The sequence below is a fragment of the Silurus aristotelis genome, assembly GCF_946808225.1.
Source record: "Silurus aristotelis genome assembly, chromosome: 19".
Lineage (NCBI taxonomy): Eukaryota > Metazoa > Chordata > Actinopteri > Siluriformes > Siluridae > Silurus > Silurus aristotelis.
In genome coordinates, this window is record NC_139592.1 from 12,131,455 (window position 1) to 12,147,690 (window position 16,236).

General features: G+C 37.6%; 1 protein-coding gene across 1 annotated transcript in view; it reads left to right on the plus strand.

Moving 5' to 3' along the window:
• eef1a2 (eukaryotic translation elongation factor 1 alpha 2) overlaps positions 1-11,196 on the plus strand; it is a 14,257-nt gene extending 3,061 nt beyond the window's left edge. The window contains exons 4-8 of the mRNA XM_083570240.1: positions 1-198; positions 304-454; positions 2,676-2,932; positions 3,241-3,475; positions 9,645-11,196. The exon at positions 1-198 is cut by the window's left edge and continues 99 nt beyond it. Of these exons, the coding sequence (XP_083426366.1) occupies positions 1-198; positions 304-454; positions 2,676-2,932; positions 3,241-3,475; positions 9,645-9,772 (969 nt within the window). The 3' untranslated portion in view covers positions 9,773-11,196. The remainder of the gene's footprint in view (positions 199-303; positions 455-2,675; positions 2,933-3,240; positions 3,476-9,644) is intronic.
• Positions 11,197-16,236: the final 5,040 nt, after the last annotated feature.

The following is a 16,236-nucleotide window of genomic DNA, read 5'->3' on the forward strand; positions in this document are numbered from 1 at the left end:
ACACTGGGTGTCAAGCAGCTGATTGTTGCCGTTAACAAAATGGATTCCACAGAGCCTTCTTACAGTGAGAAGCGCTATGATGAAATCGTTAAAGAGGTCAGTACTTACATTAAGAAGATTGGCTACAGCCCTGCCTCTGTACCCTTCGTCCCTATTTCTGGGTGGCATGGAGACAACATGCTGGAACCGTCCGCTAATGTAATTATTAAGAATATTTTCATTGCAGCATGTGCATGTATTATATTTTAGTTTATTTATTATTCTGGTGAGTAAATTGCACGTCTGAAACATGGTACTTTGCAGATGACATGGTTTAAAGGCTGGAAACTTGAGAGGAAGGAACAACATGCCAGTGGAATCACTCTTCTTGAGGCCTTGGACACTATCATGCCTCCCACTCGTCCTACTGACAAGTCTTTACGCCTTCCTCTGCAGGATGTTTACAAAATTGGGGGTTTGCAGTTTAGATGAGAGAAATATATCGTATAAAATACAAACCTGATTTAAAAAAAGTTGGGACACTGTACAAATTGTGAATAAAAAAGGAATGCAATAATTTACAAATCTCAAACATATTTTATTCACAATAGAATATAGATAACATATCAAATGTTAAAAGTGAGACATTTTGAAATGTCATGCCAAATGTTGGCTCATTTTGCATTTCATGAGAGCTACACATTCCAAAAAAGTTGGGACAGGTAGCAATAAGAGGCCGGAAAAGTTAAATGTACATATAAGGAACAGCTGGAGAACCAATTTGCAACTTATTAGGTCATTTGGCAACATGATTTAGTATAAAAAGAGCCTCTCAGTGTGGCAGTGTCTCTCAGAAGTCAAGATGGGCAGAGGATCACTAATTCCCCCAAAGCTGCGGTGAAAAATAGTGGAGCAATATCAGAAAGGGGTTTCTCAGAGAAAAATTGCAAAGTTATCATCATCTACAGTGCATAATATCATCCAAAGATTCAGAGAATCTGGAACAATCTTTGTGCGTGAGGTTCAAGACCGGAAAACCATACTCGATGCCCGTGATCTTTGGGCCCTTAGACGGCACTGCATCACATAAAGGAATGCTACTGTAATGGAAATCGCAACATGGGCTCAGGACTACTTCCAGAAAACATTGTCAGTGAACACAATCCATCGTGCCATTCGCCGTTGCCATCTAAAACTAAAAAGAAGCCATATAAAAGCGCAGGCGTTTTTCTCTGGGCCAAGGCTCATTTAAAATGGACTGTGGCAAAGTGGAAAACTGTTCTGTGGTCAGACGAATAAAAATTTGAAGTTCTTTTTGGAAAACTGGGTGGCCATGTCATCTGGACTAAAGAGGATCAGGACAACCCATGCGTGTGGCATGGGCAGCTTACACATCTGGAAAGGCATCATCAATGCTGGAATGTATATCAAGTTCTAGAACATATGCTCCCATCCAGATGTCGTCTCTTTCAGGGAAGACCTTGCATTTACGAACATGACAATGCCAGACCACATACTGCATCAATTACAACATGATGGCTGCGTAGAAGAAGGATCCGGGTACTGAAATGACCGGCCTGCAGTCCAGTTCTTTCACCCATAGAAAACATTTGGTGCATCATAAAGAGAAAGATGCGACAAAGAAGACCTAAGACAGTTGAACAACTAGGAACCTGTACTAGACAAGAATGGGACAACATCCCTATTCCTACACTTGAGCAACTTGTCTCCTCAGTCCTCAGACATTTGCAGACTGTTATAAAAAGAGGGGATGCCACACAGTGGTAAACATGGCCTTGTCCCAACTTTTTTGAGATGTGTTGATGCCATGAAATTTCAAATCATCTTATTTTTCCTTTTAAATGATACATTTTCTCAGTTTAAACATTTCATATGTCATCTATGTTGTATTCTGAATAAAATATTGAAATTTGAAACTTCCACATCATTGCATTCTGTTTTTATTTACAATTTGTACAGTGTTCCAACTTTTTTGGAATCGGGTTTGTACATTCAGTTTGTTCATAGTATTGATACCTCATGAAGAGAATACACAAATAAGTTGTCCATATATTATCAATTCTATTTTTTGCTGTGCTTTAATATAGTTTTAGATAGGCTAGACAAGACACAAATATCTTTAAACATTTGTGCCTCAAATTCAAGAATGCTTGAACAATTTCACCAAGAAGAATGGGTTAAAATGTCAGAATGCAGATATGCAGAGCTGATAGAAACCCGGATGCCTGTTTAGTTATTATGCAAAAAGAATATTTTTGTGCTATTGGTTGAATTGGTCAACTTTACATTTTAAGCTTGTAATGACAATATGACAGTGCTGAAATGATTGATGTCTACAATGAGACTACATCTAGATTTCAGTTGAGTCATGTTTTAGTGGACTTTATTGCTGTGTTACAGTGAACCCCAAGACCCTTTTATTTTGTAACATTAAATGTAAAGTCTTACTCTTTGTTCATGTTGCTTTGTAGCCTTTGAATGGCCTGCTTATAGCAATAAACCAATAAGATTATCTTGAAAATATTTATTTTAAGATATTTTTCCTTGTATTTGAACTGTGTTTGCAAGTCAGTCCTTTTGTGTATTTATTCAAGGCAGATAAAATGTCTTGACTGACAATTCTTAAAGGTTCAAGAGAGCGTGCTTGATGTCTCGGTTATTGTCTTTCTTCCTAGGTATTGGGACAGTACCTGTAGGCAGGGTGGAAACTGGCATCCTGCGTCCAGGCATGGTGGTGACTTTTGCCCCTGTCAATATAACCACAGAAGTAAAGTCTGTAGAGATGCACCATGAGTCCCTGAGTGAAGCGGTACCAGGTGATAATGTAGGATTCAATGTGAAGAATGTGTCAGTTAAAGACATTCGCAGGGGAAATGTATGTGGAGACAGCCGGTCCGACCCACCCCAAGAAGCCTCAGGCTTCACAGCACAGGTCAGATAAACAATTGACAACTTTATGCTAACACCTTAACAGATTTTTATATATATATATATATATATATATATATATATATATATATATATATATATATATATATATATATATATACTTTTTTGTATAAAGTATGTCAGGATTGTTCACTATATTACGCCAGGTGTCGAGTAAACATACACTAATGATTATGCAGTTCTGATTTGTTTCTGAATTGCTTTTATAAATGCCATCTAGTGACCACTTCTATTAATTTCTGTTTTTTTTTGTTTTATTTTTCTCTATTAATGTTCCTTTTTTTCAATCAGGTTATTATTCTAAATCATCCAGGGCAAATCAGTTCTGGCTACTCCCCTGTACTTGACTGTCACACGGCTCACATTGCCTGCAAGTTTGCAGAGTTGAGAGAGAAGATTGACCGCAGGTCAGGGAAGAAACTGGAAGACAATCCTAAATCTTTGAAGTCTGGAGATGCTGCTATTGTGGATATGATTCCAGGCAAACCCATGTGTGTGGAAAGTTTTTCCCAGTACCCTCCTTTGGGTGAGTGTGAATTCCCACAGCAGTTATAAATAATATTACAAGATTCTGGGTGCTTTTGCATTGCTGAGTCATTTCTTTTTCCTTTGACAGCATATTGCTACACTCTCACCTTAATAAACGCTTATCTAACATCAGCATGGAATTACTTAGTCATGTGAAAAAGAAAGTACCACCTCTTTGAATTCTATGGTTTTAAATATCAGGACATACTAAAAATAATCTGGCACTTATCAGGTTTTAATTTTATTTAAATACATACAATCTCAGATGAACAACACAACATATTACAGTGTAAAAGCCACATGTGGATAAACTACTTCCTTACTGATTCAATATGAGTTAAAAGGCTAAGTAACTGTAATGACCTTATTAAAAGCCAAAGTTTTAGCAGTTTGCTGGTCTGGAGCATTCAGGTGTGTGTTAAGACATTGCCACCGAGGATGGTCATTAGCAATTATCTTAAAGAATCAGTTGTTGCAGCCCATTAAATATCAGCTCAGAAATTGCAGAAAACTCATTATTACATCTGAAATTATACAGGCTTCAGTTAGCATGTTAAATGTTAAAGTTCATAATAGTCAAATTAGAGAAAGACTGAATAAGTATGACTTGTTTACAAGCGCTGCCAGAGGAAAGCTGTCCTCTCTTAAAAAAAAAAAAAAATTATTGGCAGCATCGCAGTCCAGACCTCAACCTGACTAAAATATGTGTGGGACCTTAAGAGACCTGTGCATAAACAAATGCCTGCAAACCTCAATGAACTGAAGCAACACTGTAAAGAAGAGTGAGCAAAAATTCCTCCAGAATGATGCGAGAGATTGATAGTCATACTGAACACGATTGCTTAATTATTATTATTTTTTTTAATTGGTTCTACCATCTATTGAATTATGAGGTGTTTTTTTTACACATGGCTTCTACATTTTGGGTTTGTTTCTTTGTAAAAGAAACAGTGGTGGATAGTAACTAAGTAAATGTATTTCATTACTGTACTTAAGTAGTTTTTTCTGTATTTTATTTAAGTATTTCCTTTTGAGAAGACTTTAACTACACATTACATTTCAAAGTCATATATCTTCCATTGTACTCAACTACATTTCAAATCAGTCATTTCTTTTTATTTATGGGTGAATAAAAACGTAACTGGTCAAACGAACAGCAAGCCAACAATCGGTAACGCGCCCGCTCTGTTTTAAACTTGTTTTGGTTGCCGCTTGACAGTGGTGGATTTAGGCAGAGGCGGCATGGCACCATCTTGTCGGGGGTGGCACAGGGTGTCCACAAAAAAAAAAAAAAAAAAAAAAAAAACATTAAAAATCTATTGTTTTTCTCCGCTAATTTGCACAGGCGCATCAATTATTATATCATGTCACGTTCAATGAACCTGGTCGGTACTTGGAGTGTGTACCCACTGCCCAGAGAGGTTCCCTCACCTATACAATCAGAAAGGGGGGTGACGTCACCCCAGCCTTCAGGGTTTCCAGTGGAAGAAGTGACAAGATCTGGATTGACATCAGGTCTTGAATCCAAATTCAAATGATGGATAACCAAAAAATCTCCAAACCCTCAGGAGCCTAATTCAGGAAAAAGAGGAAAGAAGTAGTGGGGAAATGTGCAAAACATAAAGGTGTGTATGCAGTTCTAGTATAGGCTAACGCTTTTAATTAAATAGGCTAATAACTCTATATCACTTAGGTTATGTGCCTGCTATGCTTTTAGCATAGAGCAACAATATTTCTTTGTTTGCATGACAGTATAATTTATAGTATGTAGTTTATCATAATGTGTGTAGCAATAAAACAATTACAACCCAACTAGTCTAGTTAAATTGTAGTTAACTAGCACTTATTGATTTGGTTACGTTGAATTTAGGTGATGTCATAAAGGTTTTCTGTGATTGTATTGAATAGATTCTGAACTGAGTTCAGTAAGTGGAAACTCCTGTGCTACAGTACAGCTTAATTAGATCATTTAAAAGCCATATATTATAAGGATATAGATGTTGTATGTATGTTGTATCTTATGGCTACAATTAGCCAATGAGGGTGGATAGTTCCTGGTTCTGAGAGTTTGATAATTTGTGCACAGTGACTTGTATTTAATTGCACAATAAATGTATTCAGGGTAATATTTATACATAAAAGGAATCTGCCAGAAATGTATCCAGATTTGTGGGTTTCTTTTGAGAATGTCTTTTTTTTTTCCCTCTTTTTCTCGAGGAATAAATGACGGAACAAACTCCTGACTCTAACTTGCCACAACACCCGTAGCTTAATTTACACGATTTCATGTAGTTGAAAAGAAGGTTTTTGGCTCATGATAATTTTAATAGATATCAATCAGTGTTTAACTCATTAAAGGCATTCTATTAATAGATTGGTGTGCTAAGAGTAACATTAGATTATTTTCGCATAACTGAGTTAATTATGCAATAGTCTTGTGACAAAAATAATAATAGGAGCATTATAGACATAATAAGAAGAACCCAGCCATTATGGATGCACAAGCCAGTGCACTCTTAGTGCCGGTCCCAAGCCCGGGAAAATGGGGAGGGTTGCGTTAGGAAGGGCATCCAGCGTAAAACATGTGCCAAATCAAATATGCGGATCACAAATGAGAATTTCATACCGGATCGGTCGAGGCCCGGGTTAACAACGACCGCCACAGGTATCGTTAGCCGACAGGGTACCGGTGAAAATTGGGCTACTGTTGGCCGAAGGAGGAGAAGGAGAGGAGGAAGACGTCTACAGAGATGGCAGGGAAAGGAGCAGTGCAGGAGAGTGGAGGTTCGGGTTGGTACTTTAAATATTGGTACTATGATGGGTAAAGGGAGAGAGGTAGCTGATATGATGGAGAGAAGAAAGGTAGATATGCTGTGTCTTCAGGAGACCAAGTGGAAAGGGAGTAAGGCCAGGAACATTGGAGGTGGATTTAAACTGTTTTATCATGGTGTGGATGGAAAGAGAAATTGTGTAGGAGTGATTCTGAAGGAAGAGTACAGTAAGAGTGTAGTGGAGGTGAAGAGAGTTGCTGATAGGGTGATGATCGTGAAGGTGGAAGTTGAAGGGATGATGATAAATGTCATCAGTGCCTATGCTCCACAAGTTGGCTGTGAGATGGAGGAGAAGAAAAAATTCTGGAGTGAATTAGATAAAGTGGTAGATGGTGTACCTAGGAAAGAACGATTGGTGATTGGGGCAGACTTTAATGGGCATGTAGGTGAAGGGAACAGAGGTGATCTGGAGGTGATGGGTAGGTATGGTTTTAAGGAGAGGAATGTGGAAGGGCAAATGGTGGTAGATTTTGCTAAAAGGATTGAAATGGCAGTGGTGCACACTTATTTTAAGAAGAAGGAGGATCATAGGGTGACGTATAAGAGTGGAGGAAGGTGCACACAGGTGGACTATGTGCTATGCAGGAGATGTAACCTGAAGAAGATTGGAGACTGTAAGGTGTTGGCAGGGGACAGTGTAGCTAGACAGCATCGGATGGTGGTCTGTAGGATGGTTTTGGAGGCGAAGAAGAAGAGGAGGAGAGTGAGGACTGAAAGAAGAATAAGATGGTGGAAACTTAAGGAGGAGGAGTGTAGTGTAAGGTTTAGGGAAGAGGTCAGACAGAGGCTCGGTGGTGTTGAAGAGGTGCTGGATGATTGGGCAGCTACTGCAGGAGTGATGAGAGAGGCAGCTAGAAAAGTACTTGGTGTGACATCTGGAAATAGAAAGCAAGACAAGGAGACGTGGTGGTGGAATGAGGAAGTGCAGGAGAGCATAAGGAGAAAGAGGTTGGCAAAACAGAAGTGGGATAGACAGATTGATGAGAAAAGTAGGCAAGAGTACAAGGAGATGCGGCAGCAGGTAAAGGGGGATGTGGCGAAAGCCAAGGATAAGGCATATGAGAAGCTGTATGAGAGGTTGGACACTAAGGAAGGAGAAAAGGATTTATACCGATTGGCCAGGCAGAGGGACCGAGCTGGGAAGGATGTACTGCAAGCTAGAGCAATAAAGGACGGAAAGGGAAATGTGTTGACTAGTGAGGAGAGTGTGTTGAGAATGTGGAGGGAGTATTTTGAGCAGCTGATGAATGAGAAAAATCAGAGAGAGAGAAGGTTGGACGATGTGGAGTTGGTGAAGCAGGATGTAGATAGGATTAGTAAGGAGGAAGTGAGAGCAGCGATTAAGAGGATGAAGAGTGGAAAGTCGGTTGGACCAGATGACATACCAGTAGAAGCGTGGAGATGTTTAGGAGAGATGGCAGTGGAGTTTTTGACCAGGTTGTTTAACAGGATTTTGGAAGGTGAGAAGATGCCTGAGGAATGGAGAAGTGTGCTGGTACCGATCTTTAAGCATAAAGGAGATGTGCAGTCTTGCAGTAACTACAGGGGAATTAAGTTGATCAGTCACACCATGAAGTTATGGGAAAGAGTAGTGGAAGCCAGGCTGAGAGAAGAGGTGACCATCTGTGAGCAACAGTATGGTTTCATGCCGAGGAAGAGCACCACAGATGCCTTATTTGCTTTGAGGATGTTGATGGAGAAGTATAGAGAAGGACAGAAGGAATTGCATTGTGTATTTGTGGATTTAGAGAAAGCGTACGACAGAGTGCCAAGAGAGGAGTTATGGTATTGTATGAGGAAGTCAGGTGTGTCAGAGAAGTATGTGAGGGTGGTGCAGGACATGTATGAGGACAGTGTGACGGCAGTGAAGTGTGCAGTAGGTACGACAGACTGGTTCAGGGTGGAGGTTGGACTGCATCAAGGATCGGCCCTGAGCCCTTTCCTGTTTGCAGTGGTGATGGTTGACAAACGAGGTCAGACAGGAGTCTCCCTGGACTATGATGGTTGCGGATGATATTGTGATTTGTGGTGAGATTAGGGAGCAGGTTGAGAAGAGCCTGGAGAGGTGGAGATATGCGTTGGAGGGAAGGGGAATGAAAGTCAGTAGGAGTAAGACAGAGTACATGTGTGTGAATGAGAGGGAGGGCAGTGGAGTGATGTGGTTGCAGGGAGAAGAGCTGGAAAAGGTGGAGGAGTTCAGGTACCTGGGGTCAACAGTGCAAAGTAATGGAGAGTGTGTTAGAGAAGTAAAGAAAAGAGTGCAGGCAGGGTGGAGTGGGTGGAGAAGAGTGACAGGAGTGATTTGTGATAGTAGGGTATCTGCAAGAATGAAAGGGAAAGTTTATAGGACTGTGGTGAGACCTGCGATGTTGTATAGATTAGAGACAGTGGCATTGAGTAAAAGACAGGAGATGGAGCCGGAGTTAGCATAGCTGAAGATGTTAAGGTTTTCGTTGGGATTGACGAGGATGGACAAGATTAGAAATGAGTTTATTAGAGGGACAGCGCATGTAGGATGTTTTGGTGACAAGGTGAGGGAGGCGAGATTGAGATGGTTTGGACATGTGCAGAGGAGGGACATGAATTATATTAGTAGAAGAATGCTGAGGATGGAGCCACCAGGTAGGAGGAAAAGAGGAAGGCCAAAGAGGAGGTTCATGGATGTGGTGAGGGAAGACATGCAGGTAGTTGGTGTGAAAGAGGCAGATGTAGAGGACAGGGTGGTATGGAGATGGATGATCCGCTGTGGCGACCCCTAATGGGAGCAGCCGAAAGAAGAAGAAGAAGATAGACATAATAAGAAGCTGAAAGAAGAAGAAGATAGACATAATAAATCATAGTACTTGGATACTTAAGTACATTTGAAGTCAAATACTTTTGTACTGTTACTCTAGTAAATGTTTAAAGCAAGCACTTTTACTGGAGTAATATTTTAGTGTATCTCTACTTTTACTGAAGTACATGGATTGTGTACTTCGTCCACCACTTAAAATAATGACATGGTTTAATATCATGTATTGTTCAAGACCTGCTAAGGACTAGAGGATTTTAGTTATGTCCTGATAATTTCTTTTTTTTCAGATTTCAAAGAGGGATGTGCTTTCTTTTTCAAACGACTTTTTTTGTCTTATGCAAAGTATTTATTTCATTCTTAATTAATATATTAATATTTATATATTAATGAATATTAATGAAGAGTTCAACATTACATTTAAAAAGAATTACCAAAAGAATGTGTATTTGTTACTAGTCATCAGTTGCAGATGCCCCAAAGATTTTCAAGAAATTTCTTCTGTGTTCTTTGCTTTTAATCTTGTTGCTTGTGTCGGCTTGCAGGACGCTTTGCTGTGCGAGATATGAGACAAACCGTTGCTGTTGGGGTCATAAAGAATGTTGAAAAGAAAATTGGTGGGAGTGGCAAAATCACCAAATCTGCCCAAAAAGCTCAGAAAGCAGGAAAGTAAATATTGTTCCCAATGTAGCCCCTGACATCTGTTATCAAGCCGCAGCAGCCCCCATAATTATATCTGGGCATGATCACCTGGCCTATTGCACTTTGTTCCCATGCTACATCACTGACTGGATGATAGCCATCATAATGTGAATGACACAAAAATATTTATTGAATGTTTGACATGTCTTTGTTGTAATTTTAGCTTTTAGACTTTTACTATAACATGTATATTATTACAGATGTTATGTATATTTAAATGTGTATAAAATTCACACACAGTAAAAAGCTTCCATTTGAGGTTTGTGCTGAAGCCAGAAAACGTAAGATCAGGTTAACGACTTGTAATGGATTTATTCCAAGCTGAACTAAGAGTGATTCCTGTTCATTTCAATCCTGTTTTTGTAAGACTGGCTTAATGAAAGAACCATTTGGAGGAAATGAAATTATTCTTTTTGACATTTTACATGGGCTCTAACCTATTGTTTTTAAGGACCGTCAGTTCATAACACAATTTATTTGAACTGCATGAGGGGAAAGTTGTAACCCTTGTTATGACCCCGTCTCTTCTTTTAATGAAATGTTCTTTAAAACGCTTGATTTAAAGAAACCTTTTAAACACACACTTCATGAATAATAAAAAACTTTCTGTGCTGCCACTCTGAATTAAACTGTCTTATTCAACAGATTTCTGAATTAACAAAAAATCCCTGAGACAGTGAAGGACAGTAGCTGATGAACACTTTTTCTTGAGTTTTTTTTTTTTTTTTTTTAGAAATTATCCTCTGCCTAGATCACAGAAGGCTCAGTAATAGTGAGATTAAGCCTTTAATCACATACAGCTGGCTTTTCTAATAGCCTTTCAATGGTTCACAGAGTTTTCTAAAACAGATCAATGTTAGTAAATCACTGATTAGCTGATAACTACCCTGTTTACAATTAATAACGCATGTCTACAAACTTGTCACATACAAGTCACTTGGGCTTGTTTTGCAAGTCTTGGAATGCTTCTAAGAAAAAGTAATTTTAAAGTCCATTTCCTCTGAGACTAAAATGAGAACAGCAGCGATCTGGAACATTTTAACACTGAAGCATCCACACTCAAAGAAGGAAAGTGAAACTGGACCAGAAACTCTCAAAAATGTAGTGTACCAGTGTGTGGTAAAAAGAGATTAAAAGTCATGCTTTCAGTAAAAGAAAAATGCATGTATACACTTAATGTCAGTTTTTTTTTTAACCCACTGACCATTTTGTTTTATTTGGAATTATTGTATACATGTTGTGAATAGAGTTTCATAACTTTATGCACAAGCAATATTTATTCTTAGATTTAATTAACTGATATATAGATTAGTACATATACTACTTTAATGATAAATGTTTTTGTAATAATATTAATATATTATTATTACATATTATTGTATACATATCTGGAAATGGTCTGCATGTTTTATGGGTTTCAAGCAATTTTTAGTGGGTAAAAAATGGTTAAAAAGGCTTCTATGAGGTTAAAAATTAAACCAACATAATTCACCCAAGACCTTTTTTACACCTTTAATATGATATAGCAACCAACAAAATTGATTACACAAAATTGAATGACAACACTTGGTATTTACACTTGGTAGACTTTAACTTTGTTGGCATTTTTGTTTGCACTGCATATCATTGGCTCTGTACATGTACCTTGCACAACGACAATAAAGTATCTAATCTAATCAAATTTTTATTCAACTCTTTCTTGCAAAACTGCTCCAGCTCTGGCAAACTACAAGGGTATCTTTATGCCATTCCAAAGGTTTTTGATGCGATTTAGATCTGGGCTCTGACCAAAATGTTTATCGTCTTCATAATCCACAGCTTTGTTGGCTTAGTTTTGTACTTTGGGTCATTTTTGTGATAAAAGGTGATTTTCTTTCCCTCAGCAGATTAACAGATGCCTGAAGATTTGTGCAAAAAGAGACTGGTATTTGAAACCATCAGTAATTCCAGTAAATCTTTACTAGAGCCTCAGTCCTGCAGCCAACACTATGCCTCGCAATTGTGTTCTTCAAATGATAAGCAGGTTTTTATTTTATTGTTTTGTCAGAATGCAAAACATTTCACTGGATATACGTGTGTTAGTCTATAAATTGTGGAAAATTCTCTATAATGCAAAGAAGAATCCACTTTGTACTAATTTAAAATAGATTAGTCATAATTTGTGAAATTTGGTGAAATTTAAAATGCTTTTTGGAAACCACGGATGCCGCATCATCCAGACTAAAGAGGAAAAAGACCATCTCGCTTGTTATCAGTGCTCTTTCAATGCTAATATGTATATACAGGCTTTTTCATGGTTGGCCTTGCAAATTTTGGCAAGACAATAGTAAATCGCATACTGCAGCTATTACAAGATTATGGCTTTGTAAAAAAGATCCAGGTGCTGAACTGGCCGGCCTGCAGTCCAGACCATTCACCAATTGAAAACATTTGCCACGTAATGAAACAAAAAATATGACAAAGCTGACACAGAACTGTTCAGCAGATAGAATCTTGTATCAGACATGAATGGGACATTTCTCTCCCAAAACTTTAGTGGTTGGTCTTCTCAGTTCCCTCACATATATACAAACTGTTGTTAAAAGAAGAGGGGCGGATGCCGCACAGTGGTAAACATGGCGCTTGGCTAATTTCTTTTTTGTGTTTGTGGCCATCAAGTTCAATATTACCTTATTTTTTCCCTAAAATGGCACATTTCCTCAGTTTAAACATTTGATATGTTTTATTTGTTCTATTGTGAACAAAATATTTGTTTATAGATTTGCAAATCATTGCATTCTGCACACAGTGTCCCAACTTTTTTGGAATTGGGGTCATTTATTATTTTTTTAAATATGGTATGTTTTTTTTATTTAAAGAAAAAAAAAGCAACTACACTGACAGTCCAGAACTATATTTGGATAACTTGCAATGTGTGTTTTAAGTGATGCAACTGGCTTACAGAAGTAAACAAATGTATTCCATTCCATTCCAATCCATTCCATTCCATGTTATCACCTACTTTTTCTGATGGTGAGTGGACTGTTTGAACATTTGCTACTGTTTCTCACTGGTGTTTTATGTTTATTTATATGTTCCCCCATTTCTTTATAATATTTTGTCTGAATTCATTTCTGGATCACACACACACACACACACACACACACACACACACACACACGCAAACAAATCAAAGGCATGGTGAAGGGTATTGTAATAGGTCAACGGGTAAAATTAAATCGACCTGAACAATACATATAATGCATAATCAACATTAAACTATTCACTGCCACCAGGGGGCAGTATTGCATCTTGAATATTAAACCAATCCGCTTTAACTTACAGGGTATTTTATGAGTTTTTATTCTTAGGTCTGTGAATGTTTGTGCATGAAAACACAATTTCCATTTTAGACTAGATTTTCAGTAGTGTACAATTATCAGACTGAGATTTTCCATGCAGAACATTGTGTCAATCATTTTTTTATTTACCATTTTACAGTTCATTTTAGAGTTTCTCAGTTGCTTTGGAGCATTTCTCAGATCAGAAATGAAATTCTCAAAAGTACTTGTTCATCCTCCTCATCATTTAGTTATTTGTACTCATCATAAGAACATTTGTTGCTTTGATCAAATTGCGAATGCTTCTGTACATTAATTTAATCGATTGTGTACAATTGTCTGCTGTTTCCTACAATATCAGTTGTTTATGTCATTGATTAAAATATATTATACTGGTTTTACCTGAATACCTAACCCTAACCCCCCAAACATCTCAGCATCAGTCCATTGCATAAGTCATTGATTGCAAAATAGTTAAACCAGTTGTCATCATGTCATCTAAAATCTCTTTTACTTTTTTGTAAATGTGACTTAAATTGATTAATTGTGCAGATGAATCATGAATGTCACTAATGAAGGCGAGTTAACGGCATCAGATCAACCAATAATCAACTAGATCTCTAATACAGGTCCAAAAAGAATCTTGTGACCCTTAATTTGGAGAGTGTATACATACAGAGCAAAACAAAGAATTATAAATTCTGAAAATGGATAAACAACCAAGAAACAAACGAACAGTACAGTATAGTACAGTAAAAGTGTGAATCCTTTCCGGTCTCTTGCAATCAATACAAATCAAATATGCCATCAAATAAATTAATTTGTGTTTCAGTTTATTTCGTCACTGTAATCCAAACCGTAGTTTATATCAAGAAATCCTGAAACTGTGCGCCATCATACTGACAACTTGACTGAACATTTTGATGATTTTGTTTGTGTACAATGACAAAGGGACTTTTCATTCTGATGGCAATTACATGTTTATTGAAACACACAATACTTACTTTTGAGAGATGAACTAAGGATTTTGAGAAAAATACAGGCCATCCAATGAAATCCAGTGTTTTGTGCTGTTTGTACAAATTGTTTTGAGAATGCACTTGCTGGTTTGCAAATATTAAGGATGATTTGAGAAACGCTCCAAAGCAACCAAGGAAAACTGTAATATACAATGGTTACAGAAAACACAAGCCTTTTTTTGTGTTAAAAGCAGGATCTTGTTTTATTTACTTTGTGCTTTTACCTTTTCACTTACTCATGTACAAATGTAACCTGCATTGAAACATAGTCAAATTATCCTGTCTTCCTCTTTCAGTACACTGTGAACTTTGCAACAGGAATGACAGAGCAAATGTTTCTATGGAAATGACACTCATTGCACCAAAGTGTGGGACCAGAGTACACACAACTGAGTTTTTCTGTTTTCACTGCCTATTCGTCCCATTTCATGTTTTAAGTAAACTGCTTTCCCCATGTATTGTAATGCATTATCACTATAATGTATTCATCTGTTTGTGGGTGACAACCGATCACAAGGCACAATCGAACACACACACACACACACACACACACACACACACACACACAACATGACAATTTTGAAATGCCTATTAGTTTAATGCATATCTCTGGACTGGGGAAGAAACTGGAGAACCCGGAAAAAACCCCACAGCACAGAAAGAACATGTAAACTCCACAGGTCCGGTTTGGGATTCAAAACCCTAGTCCTGTAAGTGTGAGGCAAATGTACTAGAGTAAGCCTCTATGCCCCTAGTTGCAACCAGGTTTAATACAGGATGACAAAACAGAAACATTATGAACATTATATTAACAATATATTAATATCAAGACCTAATAATGAGTTAGACCAGCCTTAGAAATTCAGTCATCTAAATACTACATGGTAAGATGGTAGAGAAATCTTTCAGAAAAGGTCTTTCAGTTCTTTAAGAGATGAAAGAGGTGGATGTTTGCATTTGAAACAACATATAAAGGTTTAATGCTGTTATAAATCTAGTGATTTGGAGGGTGAGGAGAAATGCTGCATTCCAACTGCACATAATAGTTTTCACAGTATGTGATGATGGGCCAGTATAAAATATTGAAACCTATCACAAAAGAGTGTTAAGGTACACCATGTCCTTAGAAATAATGGCATATTTGTTGGCTGTTATATTACCATGCGAAGTAATCATTCCATATAGCGATTTTTGTGAGATGGCTGCTCATGTCATTATGAATCCCTGAGTATAAACAGCTGGCAGCAGACATGTTGGTTGCAGGCATTCTCAGACTTAACATAAATTCATCCAGATGTAGAAAAGATGGTAAGAGCTAACCATATTACTTTTCCCTCATTGCTCAGAGGTACAGAATTTATGTTTCTTACACCAAGTTATGCATTTTCTGCACTGATATTTGATATAAAATGTTCCCAAATACCAGCACTGCCCTGAATGGCAGATTTATAAAGCTCACAATGAACATTTTTGTTGTTGTTAAAAGTGTGTTAGAGGTGCTTCCTCAATTTTTGAGCTGCATATTTGGGACATTTAGCAGCTATCAAATAATAGCCTGTCAAAGCCTTGTCAGTGAACTTTTACTTGCAACCACAGTTCCTTTTTTGCTGATGCCATTTGTCCATTTTTGACATACACTGGCATGACTTTACCTTTGAAAAAATAAGTTTTTTTTTTTTTTGATTGATGCACAAAAATCTGGGCATTATTTGGCCTTATCAAAAACATTTGTTTTATGTTGTTTCGAATTGTCAGCTGATAATTCTGTTGGTTGCCACCCAATGCAATATAAATAATAACCATTTTTAAAATATAGATTAATATAATCTAAATTGGATAGAGTGGAAAGTCAGTTGGACCAGATGACATACTGGTAGAAGCATGGAGATGTTTAGGAGAGATGCAGTGGAGTTTTTAACAAGATTGTTTAACAAGATTTTGGAAGGTGAGAGAATGCCTGAGGAATGGAGAATAACTGTGCTGGTACCGATCTTTAAGAATAAGGGTGTGCAGACCTGCAGTAACTACAGGGGGAAGTAAGTTGATCAGTCATACCATGAAGTTATGGGAAAGAGTAGTGAAAGCCAGTCTGAGAG